This window comes from Sminthopsis crassicaudata, chromosome 6 (genome assembly GCF_048593235.1).
Source record: "Sminthopsis crassicaudata isolate SCR6 chromosome 6, ASM4859323v1, whole genome shotgun sequence".
NCBI lineage: Eukaryota > Metazoa > Chordata > Mammalia > Dasyuromorphia > Dasyuridae > Sminthopsis > Sminthopsis crassicaudata.
The window spans coordinates 29,450,487-29,474,083 of NC_133622.1; the positions used below are offsets into that span (position 1 = coordinate 29,450,487).

At 36.0% G+C, this 23,597-nt stretch overlaps 1 protein-coding gene across 2 annotated transcripts in view; it reads right to left on the bottom strand.

The window, feature by feature from the left end:
• Positions 1 to 23,597, bottom strand: part of LOC141545636 (WD repeat-containing protein 19-like) — a 128,156-nt gene that overhangs the window by 2,945 nt on the left and 101,614 nt on the right. For both annotated transcript variants that reach the window (XM_074272773.1, XM_074272774.1), the window contains exons 30-35: positions 18,241 to 18,365; positions 15,532 to 15,613; positions 12,111 to 12,261; positions 7,913 to 8,036; positions 5,450 to 5,526; positions 761 to 884 (exon numbers count right to left, since the gene is read on the bottom strand). In XM_074272773.1, coding sequence (XP_074128874.1) covers positions 770 to 884; positions 5,450 to 5,526; positions 7,913 to 8,036; positions 12,111 to 12,261; positions 15,532 to 15,613; positions 18,241 to 18,365 — 674 coding nt within the window. In that variant the 3' untranslated portion in view covers positions 761 to 769. The remainder of the gene's footprint in view (positions 1 to 760; positions 885 to 5,449; positions 5,527 to 7,912; positions 8,037 to 12,110; positions 12,262 to 15,531; positions 15,614 to 18,240; positions 18,366 to 23,597) is intronic.

Here is a 23,597-nt window from a genome sequence, read left to right on the forward strand (position 1 = left end):
CCTACCTTCTACAGGAAGCGTTTCTCACCTCCTCTAACACCTTCCCCCCTTTAATTATTTCCTTTCTTCCTGAACACACTTTGTTGTCTCCCCCCTTGGACCGGGAGCTCCTCAGGGCAGGGTCTGTCTTTTGCCTCTTTTTGTATCCCCAGAATTTAGCGAAGTGTCAGTACATACCAGGGGTTTATATATTTTACTAATTGAAAGATAGATGGGATGGCAAAGTATGATTGCACATAAGTCTAGGTGCAGTACTACGATAGTAACTTACTGATTTTATCCCTTTTGGAAAAGGTACAACTTTGACTGGGGTATTCTAGTAGTCTTACCCTATCAACTTTTAATATATTAAAATAACATCTTCTATTTATTGCCTATATCCCATGATCTAAAATACAGACATTTCGGAACATTAATTATTATTTATCTCCCTCTTCTCCATTTACACTTGTGCATATTTTAAAACATGGATCAGAATATATACTTTAAATCCATTTTTGTTAGCACTAGATCTCTCTCTCTCTCTCGTCAGAAATTTTAAGCTCATTAGAAGTAGAGATTTATTTTACTATTCTCCAAATTTCCAAGCAGTGTTATGTCCATAAAAAGGGGTGATGATCAGGATAACTTATTAACTCACAGTTCTTTATACAATTAGGTAATATGGCTGACATAAAATTAACAAACATTTAAAATACATTTTACAGCTTTTTAAAATGATTTTTATCATTATTAATAAAACATTTGCCATAGCATTTACCTGAAACCATCAATGATCCCCTGCTTCTGGCTTGAGATATGGTGTAGAGTCCATTATTTTTTTAATATTACCAATGTTCAAAGTTTCTGAGCACATAGGACAATTGCTTTCTGTATGCAGCATTCTGTTTTAAAAACAATTTGCATATTAGTGATTTGTTTTGCTAGGAAATTACAGAGCATTAACTACAACTTCTCACTGAACACCATTCCCAAGAGAATCCCCCCTATCTAGCATGAGGACTTTTACCCTCATTTCCAGTTACCTTGGGTGTTCGCTGGAACCGTGCCTCCTAACTGGGAGGAAAAAAAAAGACTAAGGTTCCTTTACCTAGCATTGTTGTCATTCCCATTCCATATGTAGTTTTAATTCTGAAAAACACCTTGAGAAAAGCTGTTCTTAGGGTGGTCCTAACTCCCTAGCTCTCTCCATGCTCAGCTTACACTGGTCCATAAAATTTCCAACTCTTGATATAAAATAGCCCAAATGTTTCACTCTTAAGCTGCCAAGTACTCATGGACAGCTAGAAACTTTTCTCCTGAAAGTAAAACATGAAGCATGGGGTATCATTTGATAGTCTTTTTTTTTTAAATTTCTCTTACCTTTTTATTCTTAAAAAAAAAAAGTAAATAATGTTAAGGTTTACCTAATTGGGATTATTTTCCTGTTTTATTGAGGTTTCCTTTTTCTTTTAAAATATTAAAATTTTTACTTTTAAAAAATGACTGTGTTATTTCCCATTAGCCATAATGTTCCTTTACCTTGGCAAACTTGGCCAACAAGAGTCTGGGGGATGGTTTACTACCAGATATCCCTCAGCCAGATATCCCTTGTTCATAAATCTCAAAGGATAACTAGTATTTAAGAAAATGTGATCCAACAATTTTCACTTCATGGCCAGAAGCTTTATAGCTGGGGGGCACTAGAGTGCACAGGGCACTGAGCTGACAAAAGGGAAGACCATCCCAAGTTCAAATTTGACCTTCAATACTTAGTAGCCATGTGGCCCTGGACAAGTCACCTCACCCAGCCTGCCTCCTTTCCTTATCTGTAAAATGAGCTGGAGAAGGAAATGGTGGACCACACCAGCTCTTTGCCCAGAAAACCCTGGGTTCACAAAGAACTGGAAACAACTGAAAAAGGACCCAGCAAGAATAAGAGCCAAAGGCAGCATTCAGGGTATGGCCCCCTGGCAAGACACTATCCCCTGCATCCCTCTGGCCCCTTCCAAAGAGGGATACGGCAGTCGTTGCTGACCCTCGGGAGGGCCCTCTCACGTGACACTATCGGCTCTTTTGCCCCCACTCCTGTCACCCACCCCCTCCTCCAATCCAGACCACTTGTACATCACAGCATTATCTCCCTGACCTCATGGTGCTCTGGGTGAACAAGGGACAAACAACTGACCCAGAATGGAGGCGAGGCTTCCCATTTGCTGCTCCAAGGCAGATTTTCTTCAAAGGAACAAAATTCTGAGAGCAGCCGCTACTAGGAGAGAAAGTTCTCTAATTTTTTCTTTAGAGGCAGATTATCCCCAAATATGAGTATCTATTATATTGCCTAAGGCACGCAATCATTGTTGATTACCCCGAAAGTAAATACTAGGACAAGGCTTCTTCATTGAAAATAATCCTGGGATGAGAGCAGTCCCTGGCACGCTCCCTGAGGACACCTTCCTGCCCTTTTTGCCCCTACGTGCCCTCCCTCTCTCCCCACGAGGTTCAGATGGGTGGGATTTCCCAACGTGGCCACTTCCTCTACTGCCAAGGCATTTGCCAGCTTCTCTCACCAAGGGTTCTCGCGTGCCCTATCTGAGCAGATATGGGCTCTCCAAGCTGGCAAAGAGCCCGCAGACATCAGCCAGCCAACACTCTGCATGTGTTCATGGAGCTCCACGTGGAGCCTCTGAAGTAGAAAGAAAGGTGAAAACACAAGCCAGCCCTCACACTTTGGGTCATCCATGAAAGCAAATAAACGCAAAGCAATGCCCAGGCCTTCATCCGCTCCTTTCACTTTCCATGACAAGAGGGACACAAGAGGAGACGAAGGGGCCGAGAAGCCCAGGGGTGGCTCCAGCTCCTGTCTTGGCTGCTGGGAGGCCGATGCTCGCCTTGCAAGGGGATCTATGTCTGCTGTAAGTGAATCACACCGCTGTTAACATCTTCATCATAAATGATGTCTGGACGAACGGAAGTTTTCCCTCAACGTAAGAATGGCTCTTCTTAGAACAGAAAATAGCAGAGTTGGTTGATCCCAAGACAACAGGATCCATTACTTCCTGAGATAATGGTCATCTCCTGTTGTAGTGCTCACAAAGACAAAACCTGCAGCTTATGCCTCAATAACTATGGCAGAAGATGAGGAAGAACCTATGACTCTCCAAGTTAAATCAATAAATACTTTCACACAGTGACTTCCCTGCCAAGGTGGGCACAGATGACTCAGTAGAAAGTAAAATACATTGGGAAATAGAGCTGTAAGGAAATGAGGAACCAAAAGGCCTAGGTATATTCCGTTGCTATTTTCTTCTGAGAAGAGAGTTTGGAACCAGTCTACTTAATGGCATCAAATAACATCACACAAAAAAGATCACATTTGTTAACAGAAAACCATTTAATGTCCCTCTAATTATTAACACTAAAGCAAGGCCTACAAAGGCTAGATGTATGCTCCACAAAGGTCTTTGCCATTGTCGAGGAAAAAAGTTCAACTTGAGTCCAAACAGAACTCCCTTTCTATATGTTTATCTAGTGCACATACTTCCTGTCACTGAATAATCCTATGCTGATTACACTAATCAGTGCAAAAATAGTCACCTAAATAAGACCCCTATTCACTGAAAAGGGCTTTCTCTTCAAAGGAAAGAGCCGCATGAAGATAGTTGATTGTCCAGTTTATGATAGGCACAAATCATAAAACCTGCCCACTAATACAAGTATCTTGAACAGACCCTGCAGATGAGGGGCCTGGGGCACAGAACACTAGAAAGGGCTATATGTATCTCTGGGGAACTGTACAATATTGTTTAATGATCACCAAACTTCAACCTCAAATGAAAGGCTATTTTTAATTTTAGTCGCAGTATTTTTTCAGTGATACGAATGGTTGCAATTCATGGAATACCATAGTCTCCGAAGAAGGAAAGTTGTAGATTATCCAAAGAGCAATGGAGAGGCCCAGGGGGGCTAAAGCAGTTACAACTTATCCTCTCTCTCAGGATACATGTCCTGAGCCCTTGTGGAAACCTGGAATCCACATGAGGTCCAGAGCTCGAAAGGAAGATCCCAGAATAGGGTCCAGACCACCTTTACCTCCAGTGAAAAACTCTTCCCCCAATCTCATCAAGTTCTAAAACACGGGATAAGAAGGTATAGTTGGGCGGCAAACTCTATTCTGGGCAGAAATCTGTATCAGTGAGATCAGTTTTATTAAAATATATGTTTGCAATTAAATGGATGTTTTAGGAAGCATTATCTATTTGTCAAGTTTTCCCAGTAAATTTTTAAGTTAACCATGGAGATTTTTTTTCCACATTCATTAAACATCCATAGTGCCTACCACAGTAATATGTCCCACATACATATATAGCAATACTTAGTTTTATACACACAGGACCAGTTTGGGTCAACTGTAATACTATTATTACCAATTACCAAAAACCTCCATTAGTTGCTGTAGCAATTCATCCTCTTAAAAATTCTGATGAGAAATATTGCCAAAATTATTTCCTCACCAATCATCAGGCTTTTATGCTTCTTACAGTAAGTGAAGAAAATATACATTAGTTGCTAAGGCAACCCATCCCCTTGAGGCTGAAGCACTCAGCAGAAAAGGACATATACCTGTTACTATAGTAACTCAATCTGTATCAAAAAGGATTTTCACTTTGCTGCTAAACATATCTTTTCCTCAATGTTGCTTTATCAAAAGGAAAAATACGCAAGCCCATCAAGGGCAAGAACTATGTCCCTGTACCCTACGCCTTTTAGATAGGATTTCTTGATGGGACTCAGTTGTGAATAGCCATCCATGGAGTTTTCTTGGCATTGATTCTGGAGCAAATTAAGGCAAATAAGGTTAAGTGACTTACTCAGAGTCAAACAGTTTTAATAAGTATCAGAGGACCAATGTGAATGCAGGTCTTCCTGATTAAAGTCCCAGCACTCTCTCCCCTGAGTCACTCCCAGCTTCCAGACCGTGGAGTACAATAGTGCAATTCTTCTTTCTTGGTTGATTGAGTAATCATAAATCTTCTCCAATGTATCCACATTGAAGTATAAGACCTTGTGTTTATATATTAAATGTAGGTTTTCAAAGTACTTTTCATATGTTTTAATATGCCATAAAAAAAATTTAAGTCCCTTAAGAAAAGCAAGGGAGAAATTTCTTCCCTGTGCCTGCTATTAGGATATTACTGACACACCCACCCTAAGAAAAGCCAACAAAAATTTAAATTTTGAGTAAAACAAAATTTCTTTGGATAAAAAAGCCCCAAAGTAAAGTAACAAGTAGAAATTGCAAGATATAAAACTAATTATGATGTCAAATCATCAATCATCCTGAAAAATTGCAAAAAGCAGTTAGAGAAGAGAAACAGAAAGAAGGTATAGAACTTTCTATAACTTGAAATAATTAAGTGTAATATTTGGAAGGTTTTAAAATATTAGAATTAAAGCAATTCAAACTTACATTCTCATTTCTGAAAATAAAGCAGGAAAATCACAATAGGGGCACACAGTCCAGTCATCCTTTATCATATGTCGACCCTTTAAATAAAAATTTTACAGAAAAAATATTAGAATGATGATTGAATAATTTATTTCAGACTACATCTTATATAGTCTACCAATTTTCATGGCAAAATTCCTTGCCATGTCCTGTGGTCAGATAATATTGTTTCCTTAAGTTTCATTACTTCATATCTCTTGATTTTAAAAAAAAATGTACTTGTAAAATATCATAACAGTGTAATTCCCCATTTTTAAATTAAATGTTAGATTCAGCTAACAGCTAATAAGTAATACATTTTAGGAATTAAAATGCCTAAAATAGATCATCAAGTCTTCTGTACTAAATAAATTATCTATTATACTTCAGTTGAAGTTTTTGACAGACAATATCTGACAATTTTTAAAATAGATTTATGAAGATAGATAAAACTAATGAAAAACTGATTTTTTTTTACAAAAAGATTAGCAAGATGATTTACTTACAGAATGACACCGTATTATGGAAATGAAATTTATCTTGGGGGTCTAATTCCTCCCTAGTGATTGTCTAACTTTCTACCCTTCTACAATGATCTCTAATTGAAAACTCCCAATGATGATGCAGAATTCTCTCTTCATATGAGAAGCCATTCAACCAGTGAACAGCTATAATTTTAAGAACATCTTTACATTAAGTTTAAAATCCACTTCCTTGAAAATTCTCCCTGTGGTTCTTGTCATGCCCTATGGAGTGATGGGAATAAATCTAAATTCTGCTTCATAAACAGGTCACTCCATAATCACCTTCCACGGTGACTCCACACACCTTTACTCTAATTCTTGCCTGCCTGTATTCTGGTGGGAAGAGAGAGAATATGAATAGTCTAAGGGAGGAGGCTTCAGGTTTCCTCCATCCAAGGCTCACATATGGCCCATAAATACCGGCCTCAGAACAAGCCAGAGTCCAAGTCAGGCTTTTTGGCCCTTCAGATTAGCACTAAGATCCTGCAGAATAAAGAACAATCTTCAGTAGCCATCCCAAAGGTAAATGAGACAGAAACTTATCCAGTCAGAACATGGCACTGAGATGTGAATTTTGTGGGACCAATACTATATAGAAACTTCTGAGTTTGATCCCAATCTTCTCAAAATCTAAACTGGTATATAAAAGAATGAGCCTCTGAAGCATTAGGGGTAAATGTGCTTGACTTTCTTTCTCATTATACCCGCTAAATAAATATTCCTGTGTAAAAGCCAAGAGTAACAAAAGTTCTCAACCTTATTTTACATACAACTTTTAGTTAGGAATAATAATAGTAGAAATATATTGATTGTATAAAGTGAAAAAGATTTTATACCAATCAAGTTTTGTGTATGTAAAATTAAGAGTCGATGTGCTCGATTCCATTTATATAAACTAGAATCAATGGTGGGATAATATATAAAGGTACATAAAGGTAACTTATTAACAGGGAGAATTATCCAAAAGTGATGAATATTCATCATATATGGTCTTATATTGTATATTCAAAGTTCTAAGTATATAATAGCTTTGTAAAGAAAGACATCCTACTGTTTATAAGTTTAAGATTGTACCCATAATCTAAAATGAAAAAAGAAATAGTAATATGTTGATTAAGTAACTCTACAATAAGTTTTTTTGTTTGTTTGTTTTGCTGAGGCAATTGAGGTTAAGGGATTTGCCCAAGGTTTTACAACTAGAAAGTGTTAAGTATCTGAGGTCAAATTTATTTTGCTTTCTTCACCAAGGAAACAAGCTTCCAACCAAAAAATCCATTGCAAAGTTTTTCATTTTTGTTATTCTGAACACCTAATATGGCACCCAGTACATAGCAGCTACTTTAATAAGTATTTGATTGCTGAGTATAATCCAATCTTCAGCTAAATTGTCAACTTTCAGGATTGCTAGAGGTTTTTCATTCTGACAAAAAATATACTCTACTAGAGAGAATGATGGCCTTGGACTCAGTGGAAGCCTGAGTGTAATCTCTAATTTCATGATCATGGACATGAACTTGAGCTTCAGATTTCTTAATCTGTAAAATGGGAATATTAATATTTCTACTACCTGTCACAAGGTAATTGTAAAGCTGGTGCATTCTAAATCTCAATCTACTATATGAGTTTTAGTTGTTTTAGTTGAGGATAACTTTGATCTGAATTTGGATAGAATTATTTGAATTTCAAAAATCTAAAATTTCTTTTTAAAATCTAGAACACTGATCAAGTGGTTTTTAAAAATGACTTAAATATAGCTACTTAAGTCTAAAATGGTGGTAACAGCTTATATTTTGACTTCCCTTATGAAAAGACAGTAATAGATTTATACTAAAAAAAAAAAAAGGAAAAAGGAAAAAACTAATAGAAAAAAAGATTTCTAAATTATTGCTTTTCTGTATAAAATATGTTTCTAGAATCTTACAGTTGCAATGCAGTATGGGAGATTGTTTTTACAGCCTGGACAAAGGAGCTCACACTCCGGGAGAAGGAATTCACAAAAGGGACATGGTGTGGTCGCCTCTTCTGTCTCTGATGTATCTGGCCTCCTATTAAAAAAGTCAAAGATAACTTCAAAATTAACAAAATACCTCATCTCTCCTAAAATTGGGTGTGAGCAATAAGACCATATCTTTTTAACAATAGTAGCACTTTATAAAGAAAACTAGACATTCTATGTGAGTTGGGATATTACTTCCAGTTCTGATTTCCTGTTGTACAATCTAGGTTGTACAAGTTTCAACCTGTGCTTTCCCTTTGCATATTATAATTCATCCAAAGAATTGTGAAAATTTTTTAAATAACTGTATAGGGAAAAATATTATTGCACAGGATTTTTAAGTGATTTGCATTGACTGAAACTTCCTTCTATCTCTTTCAGTTCATTTGGCCATACCAAAAGCCAAAATATTTTTCTTCAAAAGCATCTTTATTCTTCTAGATCTTTCCAAATTCTATAAATCTCTCAAACTTCCTTCAACTGTCAATTGGCACTCTATCCAACAGAGATATCACAGTTAGCTCTTGATAATGCTTTTTTCCCAGCACTGTATAATCCCTAGGTCCTTATGACTTTGTTCTTTGGGATATATTCCTAGTAGCAAAATCCCTTGGTTTAAAGAATATGAAATTTAATAACTTTTCATGCATAATTCCAAAATTATTTTTAGAACAAATAACTGGTTTATATTTCTTCCAAGAATATATTTCTGTACCTGACTTCCTACAGTCCCATACAACATTGATTATTTTATCCCGTCATCTTTGTCAATTCAGTGTTCATTTGTTTCAGTTTACTAATCTACTTTACAGTTTTTTTAAATGGTTTGAAGTTTGTTATCACATCCTACCTTGTAATCATTTGAATTTATATTTTTCTTTTTATTAATGAATTGAAGCATTTTTTCACATGACTGTTCATTATTTGTATTTCCTCTTTCAGGTTTTTCCATATCTTTTGACTACTTATCCATCAGGGAATGTTTTGTGATTTTATATATTTTGTATCAATTCCATATATATATGACATTAGGCTTTTATCAGAGAAGTGAGGTAATTGTGTTTCAATTCAGTATCTCTTATTCTAAGATTATATGATTACAGATAATAACTTTAGAGCAAGAATAGACTTAGTACAGCATTTAATCCTTCATTTTATGGATGGGGAAGAAGTCCTGAGAGAGATTCAAGTGATTTGCTCAAGGTTATAATCAGGTACTATGAACCTTGACCTGAGATCTATACCCAGCTCTGCTTACTCAAAATCCTGCATTCTTTCCACCACACTGTGCTTGGAGGCACTGATTTTTATTGGTGAAAAAGTATTTTGAAGTTATATAATTTAAGTTGTTTGCTTTATTTTATTTCCCCTACCCCTTTTTTGATTATGAATTTTTCCCTTAACTCTCTACCCTTGCATCATTGTAAGATTTGACCTTTGACATTAAGGTCAGTTATGCATTTGGAAATTATTTTGTGCAAAGTCTAAATCTATCTTTTGTTCATTGCTTAACTAAAAGCTTAAACTTAAACTTAAAAACTTAAAAACTTAACTAAAGGTTTTTGTTCAATAGGAAAAACTTTACCAAGTTATTTTTGTTCTTAGATTTATCAAATATGAGGCTACTGTCTTCATTTATTTCAGTTCACTAATCTATTTTAGTTTTTTAACCACTTTCAATTTTTTTTGGTGATTGCTGCATTATATTGTTTACAACTGCTGATATTAGAAATGCTTCATGGCTGCTAATATTTTATTTTGTATTTTTTGATCTAAGCATATAATTTTATCAGTGATGCAGTTACTCTACAATTTATAGTCTTAAGAGAGTTGCATATAGGGCATTGAGAAACAGTGACTAGTCCAGGTTATAACATAGTCATTAGTGGGACCTTTAAAAATTATTTACTTCAAATTCTTGACCTTTTACTCCACCAAAAGAATTGTTATTATTTTGTTCTACATGATAATTCCTTGGTAGATAGATTTAGTGTAAATCCATCTACCAGGAATTACCATCACCAAGGAATTATCAAGGATTTACACTAAATCTATAAATTAAGAAGTATCATCATTTTTATTATGTTAGACGGCTAACTCAATCACGAATCATTATGAATGAATCTCATTATTTGTCTTTTAAATTTAAATGAACTCACTTTGTATTTTGGTACATTAACAAACTAGATTTTCATACATTTTAGAGTTATTTTGACCATAATTTTTCCCTGGTATTTCTTTTTGGGTTTTTTTTACAGGTTTTTGTTACAACTGTATATAAATGCTAATGATTTTGTTGTTTATTTTCTAAGCTATTACTTTAAACTATAATTGGAATCAGAGAAGTAATGACTGGTCTGTGAGGGATCAGTGCTTAACATGCACAATTATGTTCTGCCTGCTGCAGAATCTTTTCTTTGTTATCTTATTGCCCTTCATGATGTCAAATAATAGTGGGGAGTGAGAAGTATCCTTATTCTATTAATGCACTTAACTGGTAAAGTTTACAAAGGGTGTCCATTTCAAATAATGATAACTCTGTGCCGTAGATATATGCTCTTAATTGTACAACAAAGGGCTTTTCCATTTCCATGCATTTTGGGATTTGTAATGTGAGCTTTATATTAACTGAACATTTTTCTGTATTTTATTGATGAAATCAGGTGGTCTTTTTTTATGTGATTATTTATAATAACTTTTCCCTAATATTGAACCAACCTTGCACCTCTAGTCTAAATCCAACTTAATCATAATGAATAATTTGGTTTTTAAATTATTATAATCTCTTTGCTAATGTTTTATTTAAATTTCATACATAATATTCATTAGTGAAATTTACCTATAGTTCTCTCCTCTATTTCATCCTTCATCCACCTCTGGTTTGGACAAATGTGCCATATTTGTCCCATGAAAAAGGAATGTGGGAGAATGTCTTCTTTCTCAGCTTTTAGTACATTTTTTTAAACATTGGTATGAACTGTGCTGTTCTCCCCTACTTAAGCCTAAATGCCTCAAGAAATCCAAACTTATTTCTTTGATATATGGACTTTCTCCTGATCACCTCAAATACTTGTTTGAAATTTTTTTAAAAAGTGAAATTTTATCACTCTTTTTCTTTTGGAATTAAACTTGTGGTCTCTTAACATCCTGCAGATTCTGACATCTTTCTGTTTCCAAATTTTCTGTATTATTTTCTAACTGTGAAATTTAGGCCAATTATTTGTTGGCGGATTTGTGGAAGACCCCTGATTCTTATATTATTCGTGTACACTTTAATTTCTTTCTTTTGAGGGAGGAAGGGAAGACAATTTTGGTTAAGTGCCTTGTTCAGGTAAATGTCTTCCCTAGATTTAAATTTAGTTCTACCTGGCTCCAGGCCAGTGCTCTGTCCACTGCACCACTCAGCTGCCTCATGCACTTTAATTTCAAAGTCATTATCTTTGATTTGTATAACTCTCTGATTTGGACCCACTTGGGTCACACTCATGTTCTCATGTCATCAGGTTTTTATTTTGTTCCATCAAACTTTCCTCTATTTCTGGGATATTTTTTAATTCATACAAACTTTCCTTCAGTTAACTCATTAATTACTAGGATTACAATCACCACTTCTAAGATGCTCATATTTTATTTCCAGGCTTCATCTATCTTCCAAACTCCAGTTTCATACATGCACTTTTCTTCAACATTTCAAGCTGGATATCTCATATATACTTCCATTTCTAATTTAGTATGTCTAAAAACAACTCAACTCCTTCTCCCAAAACTAGCTCAGAGTGATTGCTGGAGGCAATTTACTCTGTAGCCACCAAATTCAACAAAAATATCCTAGAATTTTAAAGCTGGAAGAGATGATAGATATCATTGAGTCCAATCCTGTCATTTCCCACATGAGAAGATTAAAGTTTTAGTTGGTGAGTATCATCCAATTAATGGCCCCCAAAAAGCCAAAATTAAAAATCTAGACCTCCTGACTCTCCACTGTATTTACCACTATATTCTGTTATACTATGTCTCTCTCTCCTATTAAGTATATTTATATATCTCCATCTCTAAAACATATCTATACACACATGCACATCTATGTATATAAAATGAAGATTAGCCAAAGAAAAAAATTTACCTAACCATTGCTTCTATCTTTTTTCTGTATTTGATATCTATTTTATTGCGATATTCAGGCCTCATCAACATGGCAGCAAAACTGAAAGCTGAATTTTTCAAACCTGCTCTGTGACATTCAATTACTGTTGAAGTCAGAATTGGCACAATATCTGCAATGTAAGGGGAAAACAGGAAAATTATGTTTCCTCATTTTATAAAACTAAAAATAAAAGAAGCAAGATTAACTTAATGAAGTAAGCTATAGAGTATAGAAATATCTCATCACATGGATGTTCTTCTTATAATGACTACTCGAAATAATTTTTGAGATCTTCTTTAGCATAAACATTTATTAAACGCCTACTATGTGTCAGGCACTGAGGTAAGTCCTAGGGCTATTCAAAGAGACAAAAGGCAGTCCCTGCCTTCAAGGAGCTTACAATCTAACTGGGGAGACAACAGGCAGACAAACACACACAAAGCAAGTTATGCACAGGATTAGTTAACTGAGGGAAGGCCCGAGGATCAAGGGGGTGAGAGAGGGCTTCCTACACAGATGGGATTTCAGTGGAGGAAGGAGGAAGGCGACCACATTGGGATGCTCAGCTAGCATTCTACACCGAATGACCCCTTTTCCATCACTCCAGAGGTTGGGGGTCACTGGATGTGGAAGTGTATGGCCCTGAAAAAGAGTAAGGAAAATTGTGCCAGGCTACAGGAGGTCAGGGGGATGGGGAAGGTTAGGACGGGCTCTGAATGCTGAACAGACATTGTTTGATCTGACCCTGGAGGCAGAGAGAGCTGCTAAAGTGACATGGCTAAAGTGACAACGGCCTGCCCTTGCAGAAAACCACTGGAGTAACTGAAAGCTGGATGGGAATGGGGAGAGACTAGAGGCCCATTGGCCCATCTGCGGGCTACTGCAAGAACGTAGGCACTGAGGGTAGAAGGAGGGGGGCAGATGGGAAAGATGCTGCAGCAAGGAAAGCGATAAGCTTTGGATGTGGAGGTGCTGGGAGACAGGGAGGGGTGCAAGATGAGATAGGAGGGCGGTGAGGCCCTCTTCAACATGAGAGAAGGAAACTTTCTTATTTATTCAGCTTAAGTGTAAAGTACTTTGTGTGAAATGCCAGGCTGGATGGTTCCAAAGCTAAAATTAAGAATGCTGGAAGAAATAGCAACCTTCTCAGTTATGCAGATGGAAGCCCCTCTGAGGGCAAAAGTGAAAAGGAATTAAGAAACCTTTTGATGAGGGTGAAGAAGAGGAGGAAAGCTGGCTTGAAGCTTAACATCAAAAAACCTGAGATCTTGGCAACTGTTCCCATCACCCCTTGGCAACAGAAGGAAAAGAAATAGAAAAAGAATAAGATTTTGTATCTCAGGCTCAAAGATTACTGCAGATGGCAACTACATCCATGAAATTAAAAAAAAAAAAAACCAAACCTTACTTCTCAGAAGGAAAGCAATGGCAGATCTGAAGAGCACACTAAAATGTAGAGACGTGGCCTTGCCAAGAAAAGTCTGTTCAGTCAAAGCTATGGTTTAGTGGCAATGTGAGAGCTGGACTACAGAGAAAGCAATGCACTGTACTGGAGAATCAGAGAATCAACCAGTAAATAAAGAAATTAATTCAAGTTATTCACTGTGTAAGAGACAAACTAGGGTAAAGTTTCCACAGAACAGTTAAAATTCAATTCCTCAGAAACCAGGAGCAGACACTGAGAAAGATGAAAAGCTAAGTTTCCACAAAGTCATAAGCCTCAAGGTAATGTAAAAGAATGAGTATTTTTGACCAGTGAGCTTTCAGAAGAGACTCACTTGGCTTCAAACTTCTACTGAAGATGTCTAGGCTAGAAACTGGTTTAAACTGACTAGGTGCAAGGACCAGGAAAAGGCTTTTCTTTATTGAGCTTGCTTCATAAGCCTTGTGCATATAAAGCACCACACCCTGAAGAGAATTAGAATCTTATTTACAGAACATGGGATGTAAATATGACGAGAGAGAGGGAACATGTTTAGGAGTAGCAGGTAAGAAATGATGTGACTCTAAGGGGAACTGACCAATCCATTTGGGGGGAGGGAACTGAAATGAACTAACAACATAAAATTTGTCCACTTCTGGATCTGGAGCTCCCTCTTCCCATCAGAGGGGCAGAACCTACTTCTGGCCAGAAATGTCCAATTCCTCTGGAGTGTCTCAAAAAAAAAATGTGTTACCTGACATAGAGTCAGCTTGTTTCTAACAACTGGAGGATCAAATACTGAAGTTTAAATCTTCTGGCCATGTAAAGAGAAGACAGGTTGCATTAGAAAAGCCCCTGAATTTGAGAAAGATGGCAGGCAAAAGGAAAAGAAGATGGCAGAGAATGAGATGGACAGGTAGCATCGTGGAAGCGAAAAACATGAACTTGGACAGACTTTGATGGACAATGACTAGTCCATGGGGTCAGGAAGCCTTGGACACAATTTAATGATCGAACTACAACAAAAAAGGCAAAGAACCAGATAATCTAACCAGAGCATTGAAAGGCTAAGATTTCAAGAGGTGGAAGTGGTGAAGAAAGGCTTAGAAAATAGCCTGAGCAAAATTACAGAATCATTGAAGACTTGGATTATTGCTCATGGAACTGGCATATGGCTATGTGAAAGGGAATTGTGTTGATAAAGTTACAAATTTGGTAAGGAGCCAAATTGTGAAAGATCTTGAATGTTAAAATAATATATGTTATTTATGTGGGCAAGATGGGGGAATTGGGATAAGGGTGTTAAATTTTTTAAAAAATAATACAGTAATACAGTCAGATCTATACATTATAAAGATTAGTCTAGCATCAGTATGACAAACAGATGAATGGGGGGAAAAGGTAGAAGAAAGTGGAAATAGGGAAACAATCTCCCTCCTTGAACTAATTTAATATCCTCTCTTCTCCCTTCCAATTAATCATATCTACAGATAAAATCTTCCTAAAGTACTTTTTGATTTGTCATGCTTCTGCTAAAAATTATTACTTAACAAATAATATCCAATCACTTTAACCTGATGCTTTAAAGAGTTCTACAGCTTGACCCCAACATAATTTTTATAACTTCATTACTCACTATTTTCACACATACTCTACATTCTTTCCAAATTCATCTACTGCTATTCCCAGAAAATACCATACACTTCCATCCATATTTTCTAATTTTATCAAGATAATTCATATTATCACCCACCCAAAAGAATGATTGGATAACTTTTCGCAAAACATACACACACACACACACACACACACACACACACACACACACACACACACACACACACACACACACACCACACACACCACACACCACACACCACACACACACACACACACACACACACACACACACACACACACACACCAGAAGTCCCACAGAGACTTCTGGTAAAGAAAACAATGTATTTTGACACTTACGTGATGGAAATTTGCTGATGTTATTGGAAACACGAATAAGCATACGTGCTCCCTTTAAGTGATCTCCACGCTTAACATGAATCTGAAACAATACAATGTAAAATATTCTAGTCTATTAGACAGTTACCATCTATATGAAGAATATTTTTAAAGTTTTTATTGGCATGTATTAGTGCTCCAAACAAACATACACAGAAAAATTTTAAATTCTATTTATAAGAATATAGAATAGTAATGGATTTGGGAATATATTTTCATACAAACATTATTCAGGAATACATAATCAAAAATACTTTGGCACAATAAAATACCCATGATTTTATACAGAGAGATTAATCTGTTAAAGATTTTATAACCAACTATGGGGTAACTATCAATAAAACATGAATCATTGACAGAGAAGAGTCAGAAAAATAGTTAAAGGGAAAAAACATTAATACAATCCAGCTCAACAAGTCATTTAATGGATAATTCTATTTCCACCTGACTTTATAATCAGAGATTCAAAGATGGTTCTAAGTGTAGGTCAGTGCTCAAGTTAGCCTGAAGATCTGCTACATCCCCCATGTCTTTTGCTTGGGTTCTTCCCTGGGTTTGGATTCTCAACCCATTGTCTCCAAGTTCCACTTCCATCTGTGGAAACTCAAGAATCAGATAAAAGTCACCTACTCTATAAAGCCTTCACTTTCCTGCCCAGTGCAAAATGAGTTTTCTTCCTTAAAAAGGCAATTTTCATTTCTCTTGTACAAATTATGTTCCATGACATTTTATAGTGTTCTATCTAGCCTACTAAATTGTAAGAATAAGGACTGTACCTTAATATCTTTTTACCTTTCCCAACACCTCACACAGTTCTCTGCAGGTGACAGGCTGTGTATGGAATGGAACTGAACTATCCTTACCCCATTCCTGAGCTAAAGAGATACCAAAAAATAGAACTGTTCTAAGGTTACATTTGTTATTGGACTTACTCTGGAAGATCTGGGTTCTCTGGAGCACACTGGAGTCTTTTTTATGCATTAAATTTTCCATGTTTCAAAAAAATATGACATAATAGAGGTGTGTTCTCAAGTTTTAATTTTTTTGCCTCCACATTGTATATGTGAATTTGAATCATGGAAAAGAAAAATTCTAAGCCCTTCCCTCTTCTCATTTATTTGAACAGAGAACAAACTGTCCATAGGACTGTAGATTTAGAGGGGGAAGGGATCTTAGATGTCTTCTAGTTAAACTATAACTTCTGAGAACATTGACTAATGGTTTCTAACCGATTAAAATTCTCTTGAGGGACTCACTGTCTGAGTCAGATGAGCACTGTCAGTAAGGAGCTTTTCTCATCTGTTACTTACTCAGTCCATGCTGCCTTTATACCTGGATATATATCTGTATATACCAAACATATACCCTCGGAGAAAGTACTTTGGAATTGGTGTGTCACCATGATGTCATTGCAGTCTAACACTTTGTATTCTCCCCCCAACTCAAGTGAGTCTGCTTATCAATGTGGAAACTCTTTATGGGTTTTTTATTTCTCGTTTTTCCTAAAAAGTTGCATTTCCATTTAGTATGTTTTCAGTGGGTATTAAACAAGAATTAATGAATGATAATAATGGATTTATATAGGGATGGTGGTTTGAACATAATTGCAGGAATGTAAAGCAGAGGCCATTTGTTCCACTTCAGTGTAGCTGTTTTGGATCTGTAATATTAACCAAAAGGCTGACAAACTGAAAGGAATTTATGTCACCTCAACATAAATAGAAAAAAGAAACCTTAGATAAAACTTGCCAAAAAACTCTTCATTGCCAAGGTCAAGTGACATATTTGGGGTTCAAATCTCACTTTTGATATTAACCGTATTACACTTAACTTCCCTGGGTCTTAGTTTCCTCCTAGGTAAAATAGGGATTGGACTCTTTGCCCTCCTGAGACAAGGCAATTCTCATGTGACTTTAGAGCTGCCATCACCCTGAGGCTCTAAGCTGGCTCACTAGAGTGGAAAACTCTGGAGAAAGAAGCTGGCCAACAACAACAACTAATGGAGAAGCTGCAGGTGGGTCAGAGCAACAACCCCCCCAGAAATTGTCCTTGTTGAATACTCAGGGAGAAAGCAGAAGCCCTGTCAGGGCAACAGGAGCTATTGGAACTCTTTGAGATTGTCTGCTCTTCTGGGGTTGGGGGGGGTGCTGTTTCCCTTGTCAGTGGCGATCAAAGGTGACAATGAGGTTTCAAACCTGGGTTATTGAGTGGTATCTTCAATGTTATTCTGTCTAATTAAATGCTGTGGGTCTGGTAAAAGGTAAGCCTCCAATGGGGGCTTATAAATAGCTATGGTTTAGAATAAACAGAGAGTACCAAAGAGAACAACCAACCTAGACACAGGCCATGTTCAGAGCGCCATGTTGAGAGGACTCCAGGCTACATTCACTGGAGGATATATTAGTTTGCCCGGTGTAGACACTGAAGAATAAAAAGGGATATGGACCCTATTGCTTTCAAGGTGATAAGTCTATAAATTAATAAATATAAGACATGGCAAATCCATAAGGGGAACATAAAATATGCTTAAGGTACATACATTATACAACATGTTCAACAAAATTTAATGGTTGTGTATAAATATACAAATAGAATTCAGTTATGAATATCAAAAACATTTAATGTTTGTTTTATTAAAATGTGCAAGTCACAAATTTCTAGTGAAATTACCTTCACTAAAATATAGCTGTGCAGAATCATAAGGTTTGTGGCCATCTCAGATGGAATTTTAATTTTCTGGTTTCTCAGTTCTGCATACATACTGAAGAGAACATCATGGGCATTTCGATAATTTCCTGGAAAAATGATTTGCAATATATGTAATCATTTAAAAGTCACAAGATGGCAAAATATAAAGTTCAAATATGGAACTTTGGAAACATTCATAGTAGAATCTAAGCATCTATGCACAAAATTTCTTCAATTTTGAATAAAACATGAGGTGTCCTTCATAAAACATAACCAATAAAATCTCATATCTTTTCTGTTACAGATATTCAGTAAAGCATGTTTTATTCATTAATATTTACTAATTCCCATATAATATTTTTCACCTAAAAATAACTTAAATGAATCACAGAATCTAGAATTGGAAAGGCTCTCGGGAGGTTTGATAGTGTAGCTTAGATGAGAAGGAATTTCCCTCTTACTCAGTCATCTAGATTCTGCATGGATATCTTCAACAAGAAAAGGATCCACTGTCTTCCAAAACAGCTCATTCTATTTTTTGACAGCTCTAATTGTTAGAAAACTTTTTCTAAAACAAACTTAAATTTTTCTCTTTGCTACTTCAACCCACTGCTTCTGTCCTTGTGAAATCAAATAGGATGTCTAATTATTTTTTCAAAATAAACCCTTTAAAATACTTAACCATATCTTATCACTTCCCCTTCCTACCTGCATTTTCTCTGTACTATGCTTAAACATTCCTAGTACTTTTATGAAAGACTCGAACAGAATGGTCTTAAAACTCTTTACCATACTGATCATCCTCTCCAGCTTGTCAGTATCCTCCATAAATTGTGGTGCCCACTATTGAACACAGTTCTCCATATGTGGTCTGACTAGAGCAAAGTGCAGCAAAAGTACCTTTTTACTGTCTCTTTTCAGGTGGCTCAGCATGAAATGGCTTTTTGGGCTTCCACATTTCACCTAAATTCTGAATTTTCAGGCTGCTGAAAACTAAAATCCTTTTAAAGACAACTTATTTAACCATACCTTCTGTATTTTGTACTTATAATTTTTTTAATCCAAGTGTAAAATTTACATTTTTCCCTACTGAATTTCATCTTATTGGATTTGGCCCAGCGCTCAACTAAGATCTTTTTGGTTCCTGACTGGTTTACCCAGTGTGTTAGCTCTCTTTCCTAGCTTCTGCATCTGCAAATCTGATAGACCTGCCATATGACCTTCATCCAATTCACTGAAAAAAATGTTTAATAGCAAAGGGCCAAATACAGATCTTTGAAGCACTCAACTAAAGATCTCTTGCATACATTCTAATGGGGAGATAACATGTAGGTAGATAGGTACATACAACATAGATACAGTGTATGGAAAGATATAGAGTATATATAAGATGACAGAATAGAAAGGGACCAGGTTGAAAAGAGTTTTAAATGCCAAAGAGAGGACTTCATATTTTGTCCTGGAGGTAAAAGGGAGCTATTGGAATTTTTTTAAATAAAGTACAAATCTGCCCATGTCACCTCTCTTTAAGAGAATCACTTCAGAATGTAAGAGAGCAATTTGAATAATCCAGACCAGAGATGAAGGTCCTGTAGTAGGGTTCATGGCTAGATGAGTGGAGAAGAATGAGTGGATGCAAGCTGTTATAAAAGTAGAAAAAATAAGATTTGGCAAGTGATTGACTAGATGGGGTGAATGAATAAGCGATCAAAGGTGACAATGAGGTTTCAAACCTGGGTTATTGAGTGGTATCTTCAATAGTAATGGGGGACAAGGAGGCGGGGTGAATTCTATTATAGACATGTTTGAGATACCTACAGATACCAAGTGATGCAAGGCTACACAAGAACACAGGGATCGATATATTGAGCTTGAGGAATCATCTTCAGAGATGACAACTGATCGACACATGGGAATCAATGAGATCACCAACAGTATAAAGAATATAGGGCTCAAGCTTGAGTCTTAAGGGACACCCGTGGTTAATAGGTCTGAGATGGGTAAAAAACCAACAAAAGAGACTAAGAAATGGTGATGGGAAGAAGACAGAGCAATTTAGTGAAAACCTAGAGGCGAAAGATTGTTCTAGAGGAGAGGATGATCAGTCTTGTCAAAAACTTCAGACAGATCAAAAACATTAAGGAAAAAGTCATTTCTTTGGCAACTAAGAGACCATCAATAACTCTGCAGAGAGTGGTTCCAATTGAATGATAACGTCAGATGCAATATACAAAGGCGTTAGAAAAGAGGGAAAGGATAGGAAGCAGAGAAATGACTTTTTTTTTCCCCAAGGAGTTTTGCTGAGAAGGGAAGGTGAGATATAGGATGATTGCTAGCAAGCATGATGATGAGAACACTAGCACAACACAGAAAAGGCTACAAAACAGGTTGAGCTCCTGAAGGGGGAGAAACACTGTCCAAAACCTCTCTCTGAGCTCTTTACTGGAAGCCAGCAAAGAAAAGTCACGCAATGTCTCTGGGCTAAGATGAAGTTTTTCGTTTCTGACAAGACATCAAAACCTTTTATTATAGATATCTAATTTAGGATTCAATAACTTATAGACTTTCAAGGTCCTTGGTTCAGTTGCAAATGAATTTGATCAGAATAATAGATTTCTACCAATTTAAGCAGATCCTTTTATTGATAATACATACACACACATACATATATATACAACTATAGACAGTGTGTATGAATATACATATGAGTATATACATATGTTCAAGTATATGTGTGTATTATATATACAAACATACACAAAGATTGGATATTTTGGGAATGCACTTTGGCTATTAAAAACTTAAATTTCTCCACTCTGAAATTTGGATAAATTTATACCTCTAGTCTTTCTCTGCTCTCCTGTCTTTATAAGTCTACCCCCAAAAAAGAAATAAGATTTGTCTGTTATAACCAGCTGTTCTTGATGAAATCATGCTGGCCCATTATAATCATAATTTCCTTTTCTATGTGTTCTCTGACCAGCTCATTAACAATCTATTTTAAAATTTCCCAGGAATTAATTTCAAACTCACTGGCTTTATTTTTAAATTTTGTTTTGTTTTGCTTATTGGGACCTATGTTTTCATTTTATATGGGGAATTCCTGGTAAGGAACTTGCCCTGCCAATGCAAATAAATGCCACTTCTGAAACTCAATAATTTCAGAAAGATGCCTTGAGTACTAATAGGTAAGAAATATTCTCTGATATATATCAGATATATGATATATGTCAGAAGGACCAGATGCTTTCTCCTTAATATAGATCATTTACTATTTTGTTCCATTTTTTAAAAATCAGGAAAAGAGGAAAATTTGCTCTACTCCAATTCTATATTAAATTTCTCACTTTCCAAATTTAAATCCAACATGTCCAAAGCAGGATTCAGTATCTCTCTCAAAAAAAATCCTTCTTCCAAACTTACCCTATTTCTGTGGAAGGCAGTGCCAAACTTGCAGTCTCCCAGGTTTAATGAGGAATCCTCCCTTTCTCTTACCCCACATAGCAATTGCCACATCTTACATCTACACATCTCACTCTACAATTTCTTTCTTTCTTATATCTCCTCCTCCTTATCACACACGTAGCACCATACTGCAGCCTCAGTCACCTTAAGTCTCCTTGTTGATCTCTCAGCACTCTGGTCTACCCTACACATTTCTACAAATAGAATTCACTTCTGTACAGATATGACCATATCCTTGTGGCTTCTAGTACAATGTAGAATTTCCTCTATTTATATTTCACATTTCTTTACAGCCTGGTTCTAGCCTATCTTTCCAGTCTCACTAAATGTTCTTCTCCACCTGCACTCCTTGATCTATCCCAACTACCTTCTCTGTTCCTCATCCATGACACTCCCTGACTCATATTCATGGTTTTACACAAGTCACACCTGAGGACATACCTGAATGCAGTCACAGAATCTTACTTTTCCTTCAAGACACAATTTGAATACCACTTTCTACACAAAATCTTTCCTGACCTCCTTCAAATGAACTAGTACTCTCTCAATCTAATTGTTAACTATTTTTTACTTATTCTCTTTATCCTTTATATTCTTATAGATGATCTTGTTCTCTCCTTCATGTCCTCTCAGGTTTCTCTGAAACCATTCTCTAACATATCATTATACATCTTTATATATAGTGCGTGTATATATATACAGAGAAAGTTTATATATATATATATATATATATATATATATATATATATACATTTAGAGAGAGTGTGTGTGTGTATATATATATATAGAGAGAGTGTGTATGTATATAGAGAGAGTATGTGTATATAGAGAGAGTATATGTGTGTATACATATATATATAAAGAATAGAGAGAGAGAATTTATATAGAGAGTGTATGTGTATGTATGTATGTATATATATATATATAGAGAGAGAGAGAGAGAGAGAGAGAGTGTGTGTGTGTGTGTGTGTGTGTGTGTGTGTACAGAGTGTGTGTGTATATATATAGTGTGTACATAAATATATATATATATATATGTATATATATATATATATATATACACACACACACACACACACACACACACACACACACACACACACACACACACACACAGAGTATATGTGGATGTATGTGGATATAGTTCACTGAAGAGGTGACCTGCATTCACAAAAGTTAATTGGGTATTTTCTCATTTGAATATCAACTCCCTTTTAGTTATTTTTGCCATTTATAATATAAAAAAAATCATTTTCTTAGGCAATAAAGACAGAAGGAAAATAAGAATTCTGCCACTCATCCATCATTGTTTCCTCCACCCTGAAAGTCTGTCCCTTCTTTAAACCTCCTCCTTCCCCAGTATGAGCTGCTGCAAATAACTCAGTCCTTCTTTGGTGGTCCTTAAGCTTCTCTCACCAGCCTCAGCTCATTCTGAGCTTTACACACCACTGTTAAAGGACCATGCCATGCACTATGTCCTTTATCACTTGCCCTTTGTCACAGTGCTATCTGCTGCATGAAAGTTTTATAAATCTAAGGTGTTTGGTCAATTTCCCACATTCACATCATTCCTGTTTTTCCTACTCACCAAAATCCTTGCCCCCTTTCTATCTTCCTAATTTCATTCTTCAGAGTTTCCCATCCTTTCTGGGCTTCTCCTGTAGAACTTTAATCCATGGAATTCTACTTATCATTTTTGTGAACCATTTGAACTCTACTTTCCCAAAATTGATGGACCATATTAGAATAAAACTTACTTATCTTCTGTCACAAATTCTAGGAAGGAATGGTTAATTCCCTTCAATGTCTCCATAATTTCTATTCTAACAACCAATTATTCTTTGTTAGAATCACATGAAATCATCTTTAAGTCA